This window comes from Thunnus albacares, chromosome 20, assembly GCF_914725855.1.
Source record: "Thunnus albacares chromosome 20, fThuAlb1.1, whole genome shotgun sequence".
In the NCBI taxonomy this organism is placed as follows: Eukaryota; Metazoa; Chordata; class Actinopteri; order Scombriformes; family Scombridae; genus Thunnus; species Thunnus albacares.
This window is the reverse complement of record NC_058125.1, coordinates 20442215-20464321: the sequence shown is the minus strand read 5'-3', so window position 1 is coordinate 20464321 and position 22107 is coordinate 20442215. Positions and strand designations below refer to the sequence as shown.

Sequence of the window (22107 nt, the reverse complement as noted above, 5' to 3'; positions counted from 1 at the left end):
ATTTTGGACACATTTTGGTCCGTTCATTTACATACAGGCGAGACATTTTCATGATTAGTCTCTTTCTATGATTTGGGTCATATTTCTAAGCAGCTTTTTTTGACAGAAAAAAAAATCAATTAATAAATACAGGCTGTTAATTAGCATTTTATACTCATTGAAAAGGCGTTTTCAACTCAGAAGGAAACTTTGTTGTTTCAATTATCTAAAGAAGAAGCGATTGTCCGCGTGCAGAATTAAATGGATTTTAACCTGTTGGATTAGTGAGTTCAGCTCCACACGAGCACATCATTTCTTCTGTTTAAGCCGTTTACTGACATGCTGTTAGTGCAGAGTTACTTCATGTGTAAAAACGGGATGAAGAAGTAATGATAGTGATACATAAAGACAAGGCTAAACATGTAAAATAAATAAATAAATGTAAATAGTTCTTGCTTACAGTTCTTTTTAATGCCGTTAATTATAAAGCCATGATAATAAGTAGAAATTAACATTCATTATTATTATAGTTTTAATTACTATCAACTTTATTATTTCAGTTTAACAATTAACACACTGGTTGAATTAATTATCAGGTAAATAAATGATTAAAACGTCGTCAGTTTGTTTTAGTGTTTTTTTTTCCTGTTTTAATTAATAATTATTAGAGTTGAAATGAAAGTATTTGACCTCTCCACGTCGCTTCTCAGTCTGTTTTAAATCACACAATACTTCTATTGATTGTATAGACGTGTTTGTTAATTATTGTGTCCAAAGCTCCCGGTGAAATCAGTCGGAGAGTTGATTTTGTTTCTTTGAATAATAATAATAAAAAAAAAGTTGGCACACGTGCGCTGAAATGTGTCAGAATAAATCTACAGGAAACATGTGAAAGCCGTCTGAAAGCGTTTGAACAATATGTCTGTGCCGGAACATGAGGAACAAGAGTTAACTGGCCTCTGTGCTCGTTTCGAAAGTTTTTCCAAACTCTCAGCAAAGTCCCGCACACATGCTTCGTCTCCATACCGAGGATCCCACGGCCTGGACCGCCCACGCCTTCCTCTGATTGGTCCGCTTGTATCAACAAACCGCTGCATATTTAACCTCCGCATAGCTATTGGCTGCTGCTGCTGTCACTCTCCCGCCTGTCTCTCTATAAGGTCTGGTGCTCAACCGGCAGCCTTAACAAACCTGAGATGAGCCCGGAGCTGCGCAGCGGTGCGTCTGTCGCAGCTCAACAATTCCCCACATTTCAGCCATAACTATGATTAACAAGTCCTCAATGCCTTTTCATTCCTGGATATATAATCCTCTTCGATTAGATTTAGATTAGTCTTTTTGTTTTTATTTCTAAGTTTTATTTATTTGTAGTTTTTAGGTGAGCATGTGCGTAATTTTGCGAGGTTTGCAGAGGTGCCACCGGGAGTGAGTTAGGCAATATGCGCCGCTGGGATATGATTTTCAATCGAGAGGCTTATGGAATATAGCCTGGTTTGTCAGAGCTTGTATGCCTTCTGGTCTAGCCCCGTGAAGAAGAAACTAATACTGCTCAGCATCATGTTTTTAATTTGGGTATACATGCTGTACTCCTGCGTGGGCTACTGCTCCACCATGCCAAGTGTGGTGGTGGACAGTTACCGGGGCAAGGAGACTGGTTCGGCGGTAGGCAAGAGGACAGAGAGCAGCAGGACGGACCTGGTGTCCAGACTGCTGGCCAAACCGCAGCCGTGGGAGGATATAGAGACCGACTATGAGGAGCCGTCCATCAGGACCGCCGCGTCCAGAGACCTGCTCAATAACGAGCTGGAGACAGACAGAGCCGACGACTGGGACGAGATGAGGGGCGAGCAGAAGAGAGTCCCGGAGCCCAGCGCCATGTCCAGCTTCTCCAACGGCTCCGGGAGCAAAAAACTGCCGCAGGCGATCATCATCGGGGTGAAGAAAGGAGGGACCCGGGCTCTGCTGGAGTTTCTCCGGGTTCATCCGGACATCAGAGCCGTGGGAGCGGAGCCACACTTCTTCGACCGCAACTACGAGAACGGACTGGAGTGGTACAGGTAAAACTTGTTCATTTAACGCTTGTTTGGATGATCAGAAAACAAAATAGAACTACTTAAAAACATTTTAAGATAATTTTAGCTCCCTATAAGACACATTTATAAGGGAGTTGGCACTGCAGTGCTGCAAGCTATTGATCCATACGCCATTATTACTACTACAGCCAACCTATAGGTCAAAATATATGTTTTAATATTTTACTCGTGTGTCGTATTTGATCATTTTATAAGTCTTGTCACTCATTCGCCTCAACAACGTTAACACGGTTACGCGCTTTAATTAATTATCTCCTAATTGGTTTAACAAGAAATTGAACCTCGTAAAAGTAGTGCAACGATTTCTGTTTGTTTTTTCAGCAAGTTTGGAGGTTTATTACAAAGTGCGAACATTTAAAGCTAAATAAAAACAGAGGCAACACTGTGGTTGTGTCGTTCTGGCCCATTTGCGCATTAAATGACGCGCTCTAACATAATGTGCCCTGTTAATGTATTTTGATAATTTCGAGGGCTGATAGCAGGCTTGTTTTTTTCGTACATGTTATATATATATTTTTTTTAAAAAAGTACCGACTTGTGTCACATTTTGAAGCTGTATGGTTGGACGTTACAGTCAGTCTGGCCTGTTTCTGCGATGTGCAGTGATCTCTATTGGACACAGCGCAACATTGCAGCCTGGCGATGATGTGTCCTCAGGGCTTGTTCGCCAAATGAAAATGTGAATGTTGTCGGTTTTAATCTTTTATTAGGACTATGAACAGTTCTGTATAAATACAATATCAAATTAAATCTGATTTATGTGGATTAGGGGGGTTTGCATCGGGGCCAAGTTGTGTTGATTTCAGCTCTTAATAACCTTCTGTTATATTTGGGTGACCGCCTTTATGACTGAACCTAACCGAACAAACATGTTTTATACTTTACTACACTGCATTATGATTCAGGGCTTAACATGAATGGCACAATTGCACAAATCTGACTTATTTCACATCAAATTCAAAAAGTTTATATTTAACTTGTTCCAACAATTTTGAGAATTGAAAAAAAAGAGAGAAAATGATAGCTCTTTTGTGGTGTAGAATATTCAGCCTGATAGTGTTTCTAGAGGTGAAAGGGTTTTGACCATTCTTATGTCAATGTCCTCCACAGGAATAATAGGCTGCGTTGCAAGAAAAGTGGGATCTGCAAGACAAAGTGAGGGTCCTTAATTAGAACAAAACTCGCAACAAAACCATTTAACATCTTAAGAGGGAAACAAACTAACATTATCCTCTTCATTTACATCACAAAGTCTTAATATAAGGAGCTGAAGGATTGTTGAGACTAATGAGTTTAACTCTCAACATCACAGTTATTAAATGAGTTTTACAAATCATCCACTATTTTTAAAAAAAAAAAGTTTTTAGTGACGATTTAATCTGAATAATATCAAAGCTGGTCTTTATTTCTATCCACTAATAAGCAGGGTTACATTATGGCTACTGAATTGCTGATGGCCGAATCAATTTATTGATTAAGTATTGGAATTCCATTTAAAATTCTGCCAATTATTTTCTGCCATTAGTCAACATTTATATTGGAAAAAGTGTTAAAATGTCACGTATGTTGCAACTAAGTGTGGTTGAAGTTTTTACAAAGTTTTATCTGTCATGATTTGTTTTTAAATATAAAAGCTAATCTGACAAATCGATTAAAAAAAAAAAAAAAAAGCTTCTAGATTTAACGGATTCGCTCCGAGCGTTTATTCTACACGTTAAATATGCAAGACCCTTGAATGGGGCCCCAGCAATGTATGAAAAAAAAAAAGGAGACGAATGGGGAACCCGAGGGTTGGCAGCATTCAAAATAAAGACTCCGTTCATTGATTTGTACAAACTTTCATGTGCTTGCTTTGATAGAAACACACATTTACCGCAGGTCTTTTTGGTTTGAGTTTGTAGTTGGCTCTTATTTAACCAGACTTCCACCTATTTCTATTGTTTTGAATTGCGGAAAAAACTACTGTCTGCTACTTTTTAGACCGTGAAATCTAATAGTTTTTAAGCCATGTACAGTAAATAAGTCATGACTCTGGGTTTTTTTCTGTTGGTAGAGATAGAATGGAGCTAAAAAAAAATGAGTTTATCTATTTATTTCCTGTGCATTCCAAGAAATAACCTAACATACACAGTCTCACAAAGTTTCACACAAGTTTTATTTTATTTTTCATTTCACATTGAAAACAAACAAAAAAAAACTTGCATTGTGCAATTCCAGATGTTTTTTTTCTTGTTTTGTTTTTTGTGATATGAGGCATTTTATGCTGCAACATGTATCTCGACAGTGGTGGTTATGCTATGCAACAACCCTTTAATTTGCTTGTCTCTTATATGACGCATATACTATGTGCACTCATTGAGTTGTGGACATACTTTTGTGTGGAAGAACTGCAGTGAAAAAAATGTAGGTTTCAATGAGACAGCTGGTGCAAACAGACCCTGTAGTGTAGAAAAAAAAAAACAAGTTTTGTAGGTTTCTTTTACTCGAGTGAGGATGGACAGAGGAAGGAAATCATACTTCATTCGTTGCTGATCCTCCTAACTGTCCCATTAGGGGCAGATACTGGAGATGACTTTGGAGAAAACACTGGAATGTTGCATACAGAGGCGAAATTCTGTGGGAATAAGGTCTGATTTCGGTGAGGGTCATTTATGGAGGCGGTTATAGACAGTTCTGTGTGTGTGTGTGTGTGTGTGTGTGTGTGTGTGTGCAAGTTGTGTAACTCACCTCTTCTTGTTTGTTCATTTGCACAATCGCTCTGCCATCCACTATAGCTTGCACCATCTTTGCCTCTCCCAATGGGCGCACATTTAGAGCTGGAATTCCAGCAAGTAAATGCAGCCATAGAGAGAGAGAGAGCAGAAAAGACTTGGTGAGACAGCAGAGAGAGAGAGAGAGAGAAGTTTCAAAATGAATGGAAATGGTGATAACAAGTCTTATTGTGGATTTCTGATGTACTTTGACAGTTTTTATTTGTGCCCAAAGACAAACACATGATTCATGCTTTTGACCGAGGGGTCCTTGTATCAGGAGGTACACATTTTCACAGTGAGGTCATGCATGAACTGGTCCCAAGGAACAGAAACACACACACACACACACACACATAAAAAGAGAGAGTCAACGCTCAACAGGCCAGTGTGACTGAATGTGAACAAGGACATTGGCTCATTATTTTTTCATTCTCTATTTGCACCTGTTCGGTGGCGTAGTGAGAGCGACACTAGCGTTATCTGATAACGATAAGTCAAAAAAATTGTACTTATCTTCAACACATACATTAACAGCAAACGCAACGAGTTACTTCCTAAACAAAGACTAACAACCCATGCAGAGTGTGTAACAGAGCTCAGGGTCAGCAGTGTGAAGCATTTTGTGAAGCAACAACCTCAGTCATGTTGTGTATTTTTTTGATCTGCTACTGTGTTATTTGAGACATTTTTTTTTTTGCGCTTTTCAAAACAGAAGTTACAAAGTGATTTACAGGAGAAAGAGAGACAGAAATATAAAGTTATAAAACCATGAAAAGGTGTTTTTTCTTCTTTTAAACTTTGTAAGAGTTTGTCCTAAAGTCAAGAGACAACAACAGCGAAAGCACCTTTAGCTTTAGTTGAAGACGCAAGATCGTCAATCTTATTATACATTGAGTTATTTATTTACAGCTCGAAATGACCGACTGTATTTCCTCCACACTGCTCCACTTTTCTTAAAACGCACATTATTTTATTTACTCCTAACTCTTGTTGACTGCAGCCCTCATCTCGTCCTGTCAGTCTGCGGTGCATGTCGCTCTCTTCATATTCCATTTAACCCTATTGGCTATGAAGGGGCTTTGATATATAATTACTGTACTGTGGTTTTGCTGTCGTGTCGCGGGCTCTGGACTCAGCTCGCTGTCAAGGCCCGGCAGTGTTGACGCTGTTGCTCCTCCCTTGGAGTGGCTTTAGCATTAAACAAGAGAGTTGGAGAGAGTCTAGTCATACAGCTTATGGCCATATGGGTGGTTTGAGTATTCTGTTATGTTACGGTGGTCGAAAGAAGATTATTTTTACAGTTTCTGGAATGTTTTAGAAATCGTCGTAAGTGTTTGCTTCTAGTTGTGGATTTATTTAACCGTCATGTACCAATAATGCAATATACGTCTTGGAGCCCGCACACTAAACTATATAATCTTCAGTCCTTGTGTGATGTGGTTTATGATCTAAGGTTAGGCTCCAGTCTGGGACTGAGACGGCACCATCCCTGAGCAGGATGTCTCTCCGGTCAACCTTTGTATCTCGTCTGTGATTAAACACTGTGGAGGTAAACAGACGTACAAAGCAGCGTCAGTAAAAAGCTACTCGTAGTACCGCACGACAAAAAGACAAGTGGAGCATTGTTGAAAAGAAAAAAAATCAGGTTCCGCTATCAGACTCGGGATGCCTGCGGAAGTCTACTCTGTTTGAAAGCCGTTATCTAAAAGCCAGTCCACCCCCACTGGTAGTTCTTCAGCCGGAGTCAGACTGCTGTCCCTGGCCATGTCAGGGACAGTTCTGGATGGGTGCACGTCCTTTTATCTGCTCGCCACAGGGGTGCTCCTATTTCCATGTAGGTGACCCGTCCACTCTCTGTTGCCACTGACCTCGCCCTCCTTCCTTCCTCTCAATGGCTAAAAGAGGCCACCTGGTTCTAAAGAGGGGCCAGTCAAAAAACATCAGACTCCTCATTGTTGCGAAAACACGGGCTGTTATGTAGAAAGGTATAGAAAAGTGTTAGGAGTCATGAGATGTATCTGCTGCGTGGTTGTGACAGGCTCAGCTGTGAGGCCACAAATCATTTTCATCTCCGTTCACAAAAGAATGAGACACACAGACAGGCGTACACAAATGTCGCCATGGTCCGGCTCCTCTGGGATAGCCGGTATTGATCGGTCAGGGCTGATTGGAAGTAATGTGGAGAGATGGGTTAAGAGCCTTTGACTGGGGTCAGACCCACGTCTGCTTGCTGACAGGGTCTGTGTGTTGACCATCTGCAGAGTTACAGAAAGCGGCTGGAACCTACAAACCCCACTGGGCAATTTATAGCCATTCCTGGTAGAAAACAATAGTATGACAGCGCAGTTTTACTGAGTGATTTAAATGAGGATGATCTTTTTTTTTGTTGTTTTGTTTTAAAACTCGGCATTTGTCACAATCAAAGAGCGCTGAGTCTTTGAGCGGCTGTAACAGTTCTAGAGAGGACATTGTTGAAAATCAGATGATTAGATACTTTGGCGCTCCGACTGTTTCCTGATTCCTGGAACTCCACGGCTCCTCGGGGACAAAGCACCCGGCCAGCCAACCGTACAGCTGACAGCAGGTTCTCATCCTCTGTTCAAATCCTCAGCCGCAGCAGCCAATAGCCTATAAAAACAAGCAGTTTGAAAGCATGCCTCTGTGTTGGCTAAACTTCCACCTTGAGTTCCCAAATGAATGGATTATTTGTTAATGGTACCCAGTTTTCCTTCAGTACCTCCCAGTTCCTCCCCCAAACATCATCCTCAAATCCCTCCCTAATGAACCGCTCTTTCTCCATTCTCCAGCTGTGCACTTGCGCTGCTGGTGTGTAAGAATAGTGTCACATGTCATGCTTGGTTTGTCCAAACCTGGGCGGGGCTCACTGCAGGCCTCGCTGACCACGAGTGGCCCTCTCCCAGAGAAGCCTTTGGTCAGCGTGGAAGGATGGAGGCCCTCTCTCCCTGCTGCCTAAGCTGGCAAGGGCCAACTGAGAAGAGAGAGTGACTGGGGGGTGGAGAAACAGAGAAAAGGCGGCTTTCATCCCCAAATTACGACCGGTTAATTGTGAAAGGGGAGACCTGTGGAGAGGGGAGTGGCAGCGCTGCACTATGGTGGCCTGCCACCCCCCTTCTTCACCTCCAATGAACACAACCCACACCAATGAGGACAATATGGCCGCCACAGACAGGAACCTCCTGCTGGAGCTGAGAATAAAAGCTATGGAGCCTGACAGGAACTTACTGTCAAACATTCACACACTCCTGAATTCACACACTTCTCCTTGGGTCGTTGCAAACAGAAAAACACAGACGCACGCACACACACACACACATGCGCACAAATACATGTAGTTTAAAAAGTGTGGACTATTGTTTGTGCTCATTCATTCCTGCAGAATAATCATGCAACTGCTGCTCTGTCTCCTCCACTGCGGGTGAAGTCGACGCAATTCAAGGTACACAACAATAAAAATCGCTTATAAAGAAGTCTAATGAAGTAATTTCGGGGAAAGAAAGGAAGCGTATGATGGAGTAAGCGGTGTACAAACCCTCCCTCTGTGCTACATGTGAATTAGGCTCTTTTTAACAAGGTGATAATTTGGATGTTGTTACACATGTCAGAACAGAACCAGACATCCTCCCTCCAGAGTTAATGGTCATTCATTGCTGCTAAATAAACACTCTTTAGCACATTAAAAAAGGTTTCCCTGCAGGCTGAGGGAAACAAACACTCTAATATAACTTTATTAATTGTCTGCTGTTACTCGTTGTTAAAGATAGGTTAGTCGGGGAACTCCTTACTGTTTTCCAAAGAAAAGAAAAAATAATCCGTAGTGGAAGAGAAGGTGGAGGAAGAGGAGAAAGTGATGACAGTAAACCTGTAAAGCTTCGCTTGTCCCAGGTATTAAGTCCCAGAGGTAGCCATTAGGGTGCCGGAGAGTGTGACTGCCTCTGGGAGAGAGGAGGGCACACACACACACACACACACACACACACACACACACACATACACAGACAGAGAGAGAGAGAGAGAGGGCGACTGAGGTCTCCTGAGGTTTCCATTAGCTTGGCAGTAAAAGAGCAGAGCTCATTAGAAGCCTTGAGTTGTCTCTCTGCACCAAGGCTGCTCAGCACTAGTCACTCTCTCCATTTAGATGAACTCCCAGAGCTGTTGGGCTCTCTCTCATAAGAGCTGTAAGAACTTCAGCTCAACTCCAAGACAACCTGGCCAAACTCGACTCAATTCCAATTATTTTCCACCATGTGTAGTCTTTTCTCTCCCTTGTTTAAACTGATTGGAATCATCAGGCAGTCCTAGAAACTGCACTCTGTATCTTTGGATGCAGCAAAACTACTACAACAAACTGCTACACTTTGGGCTTTATTTGTAGGCCTAGGAACAAGTGAGTTTTTGGTGTGAATACAGGCTTATTGTTATTATTATTTTATTATTATTGTCTCTTTTTTTGCAGGATTTCACACATATCCTAATGACACTGGTAGGGGAGTGCTTTCTAGTTCTGAATGTGCACTGAGAAAGAAAAAAAGAAGTTGATATCTAGTGAAAAGGGGGGAAAAAACTCTATTTAGCTGCTGTAAAGTTTTATGAAAACAAACAACTACTAAAATGTTCTGGCCAAGGGTTGACATTGCTGGTATTTCTCAAATATATTTTTTTTGCTTGTTTTTTTCTCCCTTCACAACATAGCTTGTTTTCTGGCATGGAGCTACAACAGATCTTGTTTCACTTTGAATAAAGAGGCTTACTGATAGAGATACAGGGCAGGGGTGAAAACATTTGTCATCAAACTATTATCTAGCAGCTATTAAGCATCCCCCTGAATAAAATAATGAAACCTTGAAAAACTGAACTTTGAGCTCCATTGTCTGTGTTTGGCAGCGGTTCGAAGCAGAAATGGTTAACACGGTGCCTGTTATTCTTAACAATAATTATCTTGTCTTCGGGCTGCTCGGAGATATTGTAGGAGACAACATCTAGGCTCCAATCCAAAGAAAACTGTTGGATCGCCTCAGGACTGCTGCTGCCACTCTTTTCCGTCTCTGAAAGGAGCAGGTTAATTGTCACGACTGGTGCTATCGTTACTCAATTTAGCTAATTATACGTTCGCTCGGGAGGCAGACTGTCTTCAGGAATTTGTAAACCATTAACCTGCAGAACAGCTGCAGTGTGAGTAATGGAAGCTAAATAACAACCCAAACACACAGGAAGATGGTTCTCTGCTCATTGAGTGACATACAGTAGAAAGGAAATCCCCTCTCTCTTTCTCATGTACTTTGTACTTCACCTGTCTTCGAAAAAGGTGCGCAGGCAGTTACGGATGAAAGCCAATTCAAACAGGATGCAAAGTAGCTCGCTCGCTCCCTCTGTCTTTCTGTGTGTGTGTGTGTGTGTGACTGTGTGTGTGTGTGTGTATGTCTGGGGAGTGGGGGTGGTGGCATGTATGTTCTTCTCGAGTCTGTTTCATCTTTTATTCATCTTTGCTGTAGCTAGATCAAGGAGTCATGTGCCTCTTGGTGCATGTCAAGTGTCAGGAAATCAGTCAGAATGGCTGATTTCTGCCTGCACACCAACACAACACAGCACCCAGAAATGCTCACACACACACACACACACACACACACACATACACTTTATACACAGTCTTCACCTGCAGCCCTTCATTGTTTGCCGTGTTGTTTTTTTATGCTTTCATGGTTCATCGGTTTATTTCACTCAAGATGTCAGCCAGTCGCACCCTGATGTTGATGGAGTGGTGGAATGTGTGGCTAGTTCTGGGCTAACACCTTCAGCAAACCACCAAAGTAAACACACTGATTAGTAAGGATTACTTACGCTAAACAAATTCTGGGTAATATCGCCAAGTGGGCCGATTTCAAAGAGAGTGAAGTGATTGTGTCTGTTGGCATGTTTGCGAGTGGCGTTAAGGCGCACACAATGAGTAGCCTGATTGCTGCGGCAGTGTCAGGTGACTCATCTTGTATGGCATGTCAAACAAAGTGGTGAGATGTTACCAAAAAGGATGGGATCCCTTTTGCCTCTTTTCTTCTTTGCCAGTAAAATGAAGCTTTTTTTCCCTGCAACATCTTTGAAAACTGGAATAAAGAAAGGACACCTCTATAGGCATGCTGTTGCACATTCATGAGAGGAAGGGAGGAGGTGTTTCTTCTTTCTACCCTCCGCCATTCCCTTTCACCAACCCCTCTGTTTTATTTATACCACATGGTGGGCTCCCTCGCTTCACTGCAGAGTTATTAACACTCAGTAATTCCAGGCAGCCGTCGATAGCCACAGGCTGATATGGTTCTGAGCCTGAAAACCCTTATGGCTCCATACATTCCTGTGTTGTTTTTCAAAGGTGCCAAATAGCAACAAATATACTTAAAACAGATTTTCTGAGCAAGAAAAATGATAGTTACGTATTGAATTGAATAATTTGTGCTTGTCACGCCTGTGCGATGCTGCCCATCACAAGACGACCACAATGGTTTAAGAGTAAAATGCTTTAACCTCACTTTAAGTATTTTCAGGACATAACAGAGGGGGGTATCTGAGGATGTGGCTGGGGGTAATATGCTGTTGGGGTGTCTGACATGTAGTCCATGGCATTATATGTGGTGGTTAGTTCTCTATTTATTTATTCTACTTTACTTGTGTCTGATGTTGCCTCCAAAACCAGGCTGGGTATGAGCCCGAAACCAGTCTGGATGGTCTGTGACCGCAAGGCCTTACTCCCCTTCTCTCCTTCTTCTCTGTCTCTTCCTCCCTCTGTCATTCACTCTCCCTCTCCTACACACTCTCTCACACACACACACACACTTGTGCTGTAAGAGACGCTACCATAAAAAATGCTCCACTCTTTCGGCGCATGACTCCCTGATTCCAGTGAAAAATGATGGATGGACGGGTTGCGTCGGTCGGGTTAACTGTTTTGTTTACATGGAGGGTCAGTAGATTCCCAGGCTGCTCTGACATAGTGCGACGTCTTGATGAAGTTAAGGATCTGGGAGCTGCATTTATCAACCAGATCAGCACTGCAGTAGAGAGTCTGGGTGTCAAAGTGTCACTGAGCAAGAAATGAGACAAGGGCTCCTACCAGTTCGTTGCACTCGGTATATGTTGCTCTGGAAAAGCTTAAACTTGTAGCCTCTTCATCATATTCTGACCTAAGACCCCGTTGTGAGCTCATTGGTCAGTTCCCTTAGACTCCCTTCTTCCATGTTGATGAAAACCTTGTTAGTGGAAACCAAAGCCTGTATGTGTTTTTCTATCTACGGATTGTGCTTGAAGTCTACTTTTTTATCCAAAACTTACTTCAAAAGAGTCTGATCTTTGAATCCTCTAGCCCAGAGAGAAAGACTAGGCCAATGAATCCCCATGGTTTCTTGCTTAATGACCTTTTATAGCTAACAATGCCAAACAATATGATGTTAACAGTTCACCCAAAGAGTGATGTTCCCTTCTCACAGTATTTCATTTTTATAGTTTTTTAAAGTCCAGAAGAGGTAAAACTCCTCTATCTTGCTAATCACTTCCCGAGCCCTCAGATTTATCTTGTGATCCCTTTTGTTGGGACCTACTGGTCTAAGCCACCGACATTAGCATTAGCAGCTAACACTACTTTCAAACTACACTAGCTCCAAACTCCTCCTATCTCCTGACCTGTTTTATTCACACCCATATAGCATTGTTTAAAATGATAAATTTAGATGGATGAAACTAAACTGGGAACCGAGGTAATCGATACTCAGTCTGCAGCATTTCAGCAAAAAAATTCATCCTCAGTCCTTGGGGATTGGCCAAAAGTTAACCAGTGTATCACAACTCATGTTTACTATTGTTGGCGTGACAGCAGACATACAGTAAGTACCTGTAGTGCAGAACTTTCTAAACAATTTCTCTCTTTAGTCAAGCAACAGAGATACAGTATATATAGGGAACAGTCTGTAGTGGTTCCATTCATCCTGACAGGCCTCTTTGGCAGCAGCTTTCGCAGTAATCTGGAGGAGGAATCGAGCTTTCAAAGAGCACTCCTCCTTCTAGCCGCATGATGTGCACCATCCCATGCAGGGCCCCACCATCCAGGTCTGAGTGTGTGATACTAGGCTAGCCTGCATTATTAATCCTTTTAGCAGACAGATGATTCGGAGGGGCTTCCACTCAGCCACCTTTCTGAGTTTCCAGTGACACCATTATTCAGTGAAGCCTGTTAATTTGAAACCACAGGCTTGTGAGGAGTACTGACAGTTGACTCCGATCAGTTTGATGAAGGTGAAGCATCACTTAGGGTTCATTATGTCCCGAGTATTGGGTATTAAGTTACAAGCCGGTGTGAAAGATACGGATACAACAGCAGGCTCAAAGGTATGCATACATACACCGAAGCACACAACCTGTGAGACGTACAACACACAGATATACACTGACCCCCTTCTGCATACACTCCTGCAAGATCTCAGTTTTAAGCAGGGATCTCTGGGTCTTCTCAGCCAGGAAATGAACTGTCAAAAAGGTCTAAGTGGCCACATACTAACACCTGGAATCCACTCCAAGTGCTTGAAAGAGAGACCAGATGAAGCTTCTGTAAGTGCAGCCAGAGCTCTTCTCCCTCTCTGCATCAGAGTGGCCCGGCAGACTGCACCATAAACCATCTTCTTTATTCTTTTAATTTACAGCCAAAGTCATGCTCTGTGGTTAAATATAATGTCAGATTCCAGGCACGGTGGAGTATATTTCAAAACGTCTGGCTTCTGTATGTTCTTAAATACTACTTTGAAAATATTCAGTGAGCCTGCCTCCCCCAATAGTAGCCATAGTGTGTGCGTGTGTGCATGTGTGTGTGTTACATAAATATGTTGCTCTCTTCAGTTCCATTTCATAGCATGTAGGTTTCCTCCACTGTGAGCTGAGAGCTTTAAACGGGAACGCTGTTTTTATTTACGAGTGACTCATCCATACCGATGAACTCATGCAATAAAGCTTAGATATCTGCATCTATCATCCTTTTCTTAGAGTCTCTGAAGACACTAGGAAAGGGATCTTTACAGTATCAGATTTAAAATGGATGCATTTTGTTTGAATTAGCTTGTGTTCCCTGGGTTGAAAAGATCAAATTTAGAACACGTTCGACTGTGAACGCACAAGTGGCGCTCAAGATCCTTATCATCCGAATAATGAATAAAGATGTTTCTTTGTGTTTCCTGAAAATGCTTATACATCCAACACACTGGTTCATGTGAAGAGCTTGGGTAAGAGGGCCCTTGGAGAAGAAAGGGAGTCTTTCAATGCTTTCCCTCACTTCCTCCCTCTCCTTCTTTCCACTTGTGAAGTGTCGCTTTGCTATCGGACCTCAAGGCCTGATTGCCAGGGGTCGAGGGAACCTTGGGGATCAATGGAAAGGAGAATGTGGTGAAGAGTGGGGACTGAAGTGGAGTCAAAAGTGCCGTAATCTAAATGAAACTCAAGCATGTTCGGCATATGGAGTGGTTGATTTGTTTGATGTACTCTTATTGCTTGATTCAGACAGGTTAATTCAGCCTCTCCTTACAGCTACTTAGAGCGCTGTTCAGTATATGCTGTTGTTTTGGGTGGTGTTACCTCCCACGGGGAGATAACACTCGCTCCAGGGTCTTCAAGCCATAGAAACCAGACAGCTTCAGCTTTAAATGCCCATAAGAGTAAAGTTACACCCTCCCTTCACCGGTTGACACAAAATGCCCTCTGATTTGTCTGTATTCAAATAAACAAACCCTAATTTGAGATTCAAATGCTTTCAACATCGAGACATGTGAGACAATTGAGAGCGCTTTGTATCAAATAGAAAATCGACAGACACACGCCAAATAGCTTTTGCCTTTTGTCTACCAGCAAACTAGTCATTTTGTCAGGGATGCTGTGGCACAGACAGCTCAGTGGCAGCCCGTTATCATCAAATCAAATGTGACAGGAGGGAGGCAGAAGCATCAGACAGAAATAACCCTTTTCCTGCCTGCCGTTTATCTCTGGTGGGATGAGGGCTCTTTAAAACACAGGCCAAAGGGCCACTCCGCCGGCCTCTGTTTGATGCTGTCATGTGACAAGGGCTTCTGCTTTGTGTCTTATCGCTGTTTTTGGCATGTCTTTCAACTTGGAAGTATTCTCAATGGACAAAGGTACAGGGACAAATACAGAGAGAAAAAGATAAATATTCTGGCAAAGCAAGCAAGGAAGTAGTTTTGAATTGTAGTTGAGGTCAAGTTAGGTATTTACAGTTTTTACTGGCCTGTTTCCCACATTAGAGAGCGCAAGTCTCTGGAGTCCTCGGTATCTAAGGGGGACAGGGTGATGTTTGCGGGGCAATTTCGGCACACGTTCCACTCAAGCACCCTCCAAAAGGCTTCTCTCACTGGAGGCTGAGAAGGCCCGGAGAAGTGCTCCACTCAATATATATCCTTTATATAGCCTTTATAAAGCCTCGATAAGCACCCGCCACTCTCCTTCTCTGGCCGCCACCCCCTCTCCAACCCTGCCCCCATCCCCGCCCCTTTGCCCTGACCACTGCCCTGCTCACCCCACCGCTCAGGGACAATGGCTCACTTTCAAAGAAAAGCAAGAAAAAAGAAGAGCCCAGTGTCACAGAATTGCCTGTTTGCTGACGGAATCTTTAAAAGCAGCACCTCATAAATCAAAAAAGAGCATAATAGGCATTGTTTCTCTAAGAGCTACTTGTCCCACTAAAATTCCCCTCCTCTCTTCTCTTTTCTCTCTTCCTGCCTTTTTTTTACCTCTTTGGCAGAGAAAGTGGGCAAAGTCAGAGGTGGAGATTTTTTATTGGGGGGGGGGGGGGGGGGGGGCCTCTTCTTGCGGATTTGGCGCTTTTTTAGGGGTTTCCTCATCACTTTCCTTTCTTCCTCGCTGTCCAGCCATCCGCTTGTTTTATGCTCCTGCAACCCCCAACACTTGATTTTTTTTTTTTTTAAGGATTCCCTGAGCTTGGATCAGCATAATCTATCACTATGCACATTGTAACTCAGGCCTCCTCCCTATCTCTATGCCCGCATTGTCATGTTGAAATCGGATTAGATGGGAAGCCATTTGCCTCTTCTGTGTTGGCTCTGGACTCTTTTTGTATATTAGCACAAGGAATGACAAAAAAGCTTGCAGGCAGTATCACCATTGTGCATCGAAAGAATGACGAATGGCGTGCAGTTTAAGTCGAGCATGTTTTGGTTTATACTCCACTTTCCATTGAAGACATTCAAGAGGGCTGTATAAACAGTTTTCAGTTGCAGCAGAGAATTTTGAATGTGCGTGTGCTCGCGAAGTGTTGTTTGCATTTATATCTCCAGAAATGGTTTGCTGGCGGAAAGATCTGTCATGCTCTTGCATAAAACCACATGCTGTATCTGTTTTGATTTCAATAGGCTATTAATGAGCTTTTGGAACAGCCTTGCTTTCCCCCACATCTACACCATTCACCCCTCTGATGTGTCAGCAATCAAGCAGATATTATCATAATTAGATCACTGGCACTGCATTAGGATTACACAAATCTGCCAACATCATTTCCATAAGGCATTTTATTGGTTACCTGAAGTTACCCTGGGTATTTTCTCTTTTCCCCTCACCATTCCCTCTTTTTCTGGGGTTCTTGCATTAATGGAGAGCCAGTGTTACATGAATTAGCCATGAGCTAGATGGACATGAACTACATTCCAGCTTTTAGAGTATATTTCTGAAGAATAGCTGAGGCTCTTGGGAGGAATAAAGCATTACAGACTTTTGTGCGTACAGAAAATGTGTCCAACGTTGTAGTTCTCGACGTCTTTTACCTTTCTCGGTGTGTAAATACTTTGTGTAGGATTACACAGTGTTTGAATGGGATCCACTACAATAGTAGTGTCTACACAATGGTGTATCAGTGCCCTCGCCTTAACAACAAAGGCGAGGCTCAGAGTAACAACAGGCTAACTGGAGTCTTATCTGTGAGAGTGTGTTCACCCTGATAGACCAATGCCCTCGGTTATCTCCCCCTTCCTTTGTTTCTTCCGCCTTTGAGTGCTTTAAACTGCTTATTTGCTGTTTTTGGTTGTCGGTGTCTCCCTTGAGTTTTTTTTTTTTCCTGCTAGAGTGTCTGTATGTGTTTTTCTTTTTGAGTGGACTGATACTATAACATAACAGAAGGAACCGTTCTAGCTGTTGTAGTTTCCAGTCCATAATCCAAACCCCTCCCATCCAGCCAGCACCAGAAACTACATTTGATCCCACGTATATATCACAGACGCTAGTTTTCTTCCTGGTGCGGGGGCCAGAGAGAGAAAGGTGATCCATATCCCAATGTCAGTCAAACCGCTCTTATCGCCTCCACCATAATCTAGACTCTGCGGTTGGCCACCAAATCTGAAACCTAATGCTGAGAGAGCGGAGCGCGTTCACTTTTCCTTCAAAACCAGTTGTTCTCAAGTACCTCTTGATTATATGTCTGCATGTAACATATCTGTGTAAAGCCCACCAGCCAGCCCTCACCCAAAACCGAACCCACTCTCGTCAAAAAAAACAGATTCCCTCTCTGAAACAAGCCTCATCATCTTTCAGCGCTGTAGCATTTTTTAAAAAAATTTTTGGGGTCAGAAGGGGGGTGGGGCACCGCCTGAGTCAGCAAGGCAGGCTGAGTGTGTTTTTTTCTGCCCTGATATTATAAAGAGGGTGGATTTTGATTAAACTTGACCACTTTGGATCGTTACATCCAGCTGTGAGGTATGGGGAAAGACGAGCTCAGGGAAGAACACATCGGATAATGGAATTCACACACGCTGTGAGATAATTTATTAAAAATGCATCGTAAGGATGATCAAATTATTCACTATGAAAATTATTAACAGAGCAGGTTAGCCGCAATTAGAAAGGGGAGGATTGAGGAGTCTGAGAAGAGGTGGGAAAACCTCTGCTCCTTATCCCTAATATGGTTAAGTTCAGGGTTGGTCATGTTTAGAAATTCCTGTAAATGCTTCCCTGTTCTTGATTATGCAGTAAATAAGAGTTTTCTGTTTTCTGTCAGAGGTGAGATATCTTATGAGTGAGTGAGCATGTTGATGTTGGAGAGCTGCCTGCACTAATAGGTTTTTGAGCCCTATAATGAGGCTAAGCAGGCTCAGTGAGTCATTGATTACAGAGCACAGTACACTCCATCAACTTGATTACATTACGCAAGATCTTGCTCCACCTTACCCTTCTCCTAACCTCCTTGTGTCTGCTTTCATCTTTTTTTCAGGGAGCTAATGCCCAAAACCCTAGAGGGCCAGATCACCATGGAGAAAACCCCCAGCTACTTTGTGACCAGAGAGGCTCCAGCCCGGATCTCCGCCATGTCCCGGGACACCAAGCTGATCGTCGTCGTGAGGGACCCCGTCACCAGGGCTATCTCGGACTACACACAGACGCTGTCTAAGAAGCCTGACATTCCCTCTTTCGAGAGCCTCACCTTCAAAAACAGGACTACGGGGCTCATCGACACCTCGTGGAGCGCCATCCAGATCGGCATCTACGCCAAGCACCTGGACAACTGGCTGCAGTACTTCCCCATGGGCCAGATCCTGTTTGTTAGCGGCGAGCGGCTGATCAGCGACCCGGCCGGAGAGCTGGGTCGCGTGCAGGACTTCCTGGGGCTCAAGAGGATCATCACAGACAAACACTTTTACTTCAACCAGACCAAGGGTTTCCCGTGCCTCAAGAAGGCAGAGGGCAGCAGCAAGCCCCACTGCCTGGGCAAAACCAAAGGGCGGACCCATCCAAACATTAACCCTGAGGTGGTGCAGAGGCTACGGGACTTCTACAGGCCCTTCAACATGAAGTTCTACCAGATGACGGGACATAACTTTGGTTGGGATTGATGTGAAAATCATGGGGGACATTTTTTTATTTTTTTCATTTGTTGAAAAGTTTTTTTTTTTTCTCTGTAATTCAATGGCAAGATGTGGAGATATTGCTATATATATGTAAAATGTACAGAAATCTATTTTATAATAATTTATTTTTATTTCTAAGCAATTAATTCACTAAGCTGCCTAACCATAATTGTACATAACATCTGGCCCACGTGTTGTTTTTAACATTCCTCATTTTAATTTTGAATTCTCTCGCTCCTCCCTTGTGGTCCTGTAAACTCAGTGGATTTATAGTATCGGTGCTTCAAAATGCAGGTAATCAGCAATGACTGAATAAGAAATTAGGGTGGAAAATCCTAGTGAAAAGCACCATATTACGGGTACAGAGTGCTCACGGAGAAGTGGAGAACGTCTATCCATGTGCATCCTCATTCATTTATGCATCATAACTTCATTTTTTTTTTTCAAACCCTGTCGTTCTGAGTGTCATTCTTCTATAAGGTGTTTCACTAAAATACAGATCCTCCAGTTAAGTTTTTTTTACAGTGCAGTTTTCCTACACTGGCATCGGCCTAAGCAGCAGACCTCATGTCCCTTTCCACTCAATAACAGGTAGATCAATAGACCTAATTGATCCTCATTGTGTCACTCATGCTTAAAGTATACAGCTGCCCTTTCATTCTTGGTGCTCCTGCTGCCTGCTCTAATGAATGACCCATCCATCAAATGTTAAATCCTATCCCGGACCACATAAGGGCCCATGTTAACATTATGCTAATCGGGTAAAGGTAACTGGCAGATCGATGGAGCCTCCACTCTCTAACTCCCCATTAGGAGCAGTGTTGGCTCAGAGCCAGGCTCTTGCCCTATTCGTTCAGTTCAAAGGTCACACAAAGTCTCAATCAAATTTCCTTGAGAGGCATTTGATTGGTTGAGAAGAGCAGAGCCGGTGCACCGCGGGTCAGGTGGAGTGTGTACCTTGTTTTTACAGTAAGATGGAAAATCTTTGCGTGAGGTAGCAGAGGCATATCTGTTAGAAATGGAGCATGAAGATAGAAAAGATGACAGACAAACAACAACTAGGCTTCGCCTCAATGAAATAGCGCTTCTTCAAAAAGAAGTCCGCCAGGCCCCATCTTAAATCCCAGACAAAAAAAAGATCAAAGGAAGAGGAAAAGGTTTTTGTGAAGCACTCTCAGCACAGCAAGAATTGCCTCAGGCAGGGTTTCAGTGTCTAACCTCTCTAGTGTCATCAAAAAAAACCTCATGTGCCATCGTCCATGGCCTATATACTTTATGCCTTATTCACCCATGCCATCCTCACACATCTCATCTCTCCATGACCGATTTCAACTCTCTTCTTGTTGCCAAAAAAAACTTTGGGTTGATATCATATTTCACACAGCTTAAGTCACTATCTCTGCATTTCCCCCCCCCCCCTGCATTGCTTCTTTGTTTTTGTCTTTCTAGTTCAATTCTTGATATGCAAGAGGCAGAATATGCGCAGTTATCATTCTTTGATGTGCAGCCCTATCTCTTTGCAGCGGGTGGCACGCTATTATAAGGGCACAGGGATGCTGCCATGCTATGCTACGTTATGCTGTGCTATGCTATGCATGCTCAATGCGGTGGCCATTAAGAAAATGCAGGGATAAAGGGAAGGGAATATTAGTGTCTAGAGGAGGGCTTTATGTGTTTAAGACTGAATGTACACAACCTATCCTTACACCAGTCCCTCAAATCATGCATTTTAAAGTGTCAGATTGTCACTCAGTTTTAGTGAAAGTTCAATTTGATTGTCTTTTCTTTTAAAAAAAAAATGTTGTGCCTCTTTAACTATCCAATCCAACACAGTTAGCCTGCTCCTGTCATTAAAACAGATGATGACCCCGAAGTCAGCTGTTTTTTCTCTTATTTTCCAGCTGAAGCCAGCTACCTGGTTTAGCCTCAAACCAATGGTTTGTAGCAAAGGGAGATGGAGGCTTGTTACACTGTATTTTTTTTTTTTTGTTGTGCTATCCTTTGCTTTCAATCTGCCTGAGCGATGATACTCCTAGTGAGAATTTATGCGGAGAAAGCCTTCATCGCCCCTTCTCTCCTTAGTGCAATGTTTGATTATTAAAAAAAAAAAAGAAGCATTTATGATGGTCTCTCTTACCAAGCTGTCGCATTCTGGAAAGAAACTTTATCTTCTGGCATTTTCCCTGTAATTGATGGAGTACTGCATTTGAATTCTGGTCAGGTTCATGTAACTGAGGGAATATCTGAAAAAACAAAAAAACAAAAAAAAAAACAAACAAAAAAAAAACTTGCACTCATGGATGTACTCCATGTTGCTGCATCGGTTATGGTTGAGTTTTATTCAACCTGTTTTGAGATCTAAAATTGTTAGAAATGTTTGTCTTACCCACATATAATATGTATTTAGACTAGCAGATCTGTATGTACAAAAATGAAAAAGACATGTAAATCAAGTATTTTGTGGTATGTACATCAAAGGAATTAATTTTACACAATGCAAGAGCAAAATGGAACAGATGTTTCTAGATGATTAAATACTGAACATTCATAATATTTCTTTGTATGAAGAAATAAATAAATAAGTATATATTTTACCAAAACCTCATGTGTCTGACTTTTTTTTTGTGCTTGATTTTTATTATTTAAATGGAAAAATTACACAGTGTTTGTTTTTTTAAATGAATAATATCTGTAAAGGATATGACAAAGGTTAAATTTCATGAAAGAAAAATATCTCATTAAATCTATGACAGATAGTGTAGTAATGGAAGCAGGCGGTCTCTGTTGGGTTAGAAGAAAGATTTTGAAGTCTGTCTCAATTTTGGAACAATGAGCTGCTCTAAGATACAACAAATGCATCTATCACTTCCTTTCACTAAAATGAAATCTACAGTTCAATGTGTCCATTTTCTCATCATGTTATTATGTCATTTATGAGGAATATGTGAAGACTCTGGGATGTTCAACATTAAATGGTTGATTCACCAAAAAACAGAAAAACAAAATTGTCACTTCTACTGGTATGTAGATAGTTTTGGATTTATTTTCTTTGGTTTTGAGACATACAGTACCAGTCAAAAGTCCTGCCCATTCTCTTTAATGGAGAAGTGTGTCCAGACCTTTGACTGGTTCTGTATGTCTATGTGAGATCTTTTTTATCTGGAGATAAATGGAATATAGTTTGTAGTGCTCAGCTGACAGCATAAGGCCCCTGATTAAAACATTTTAAATCTGTCGGATATTTTATATCATTATGTCTAAATAATCAACAATCAGTGTGAAACAAAAAACACCTTTAGATATTATTTATTAGGAGTTTAACACTCTGCTAATCTGCTTTATTGGTAGGCTTCTGTGTAGGTGTGGTGTGATCATATT

The 22107-nt window shown here is 42.2% G+C and overlaps 1 protein-coding gene across 1 annotated transcript; it reads left to right on the top strand.

Annotated features, from left to right (window-relative positions):
• The first annotated feature begins 1155 nt into the window (after window positions 1-1155).
• hs3st3b1b (heparan sulfate (glucosamine) 3-O-sulfotransferase 3B1b) lies at window positions 1156-21329 on the top strand. The gene is made up of 2 exons (XM_044338286.1): window positions 1156-2036; window positions 18096-21329. The coding sequence occupies exons 1-2, from the start codon at window positions 1456-1458 to the stop codon at window positions 18712-18714; spliced, it is 1200 nt and encodes a 399-aa protein (XP_044194221.1). The 5' UTR covers window positions 1156-1455; the 3' UTR covers window positions 18715-21329.
• Window positions 21330-22107: the final 778 nt, after the last annotated feature.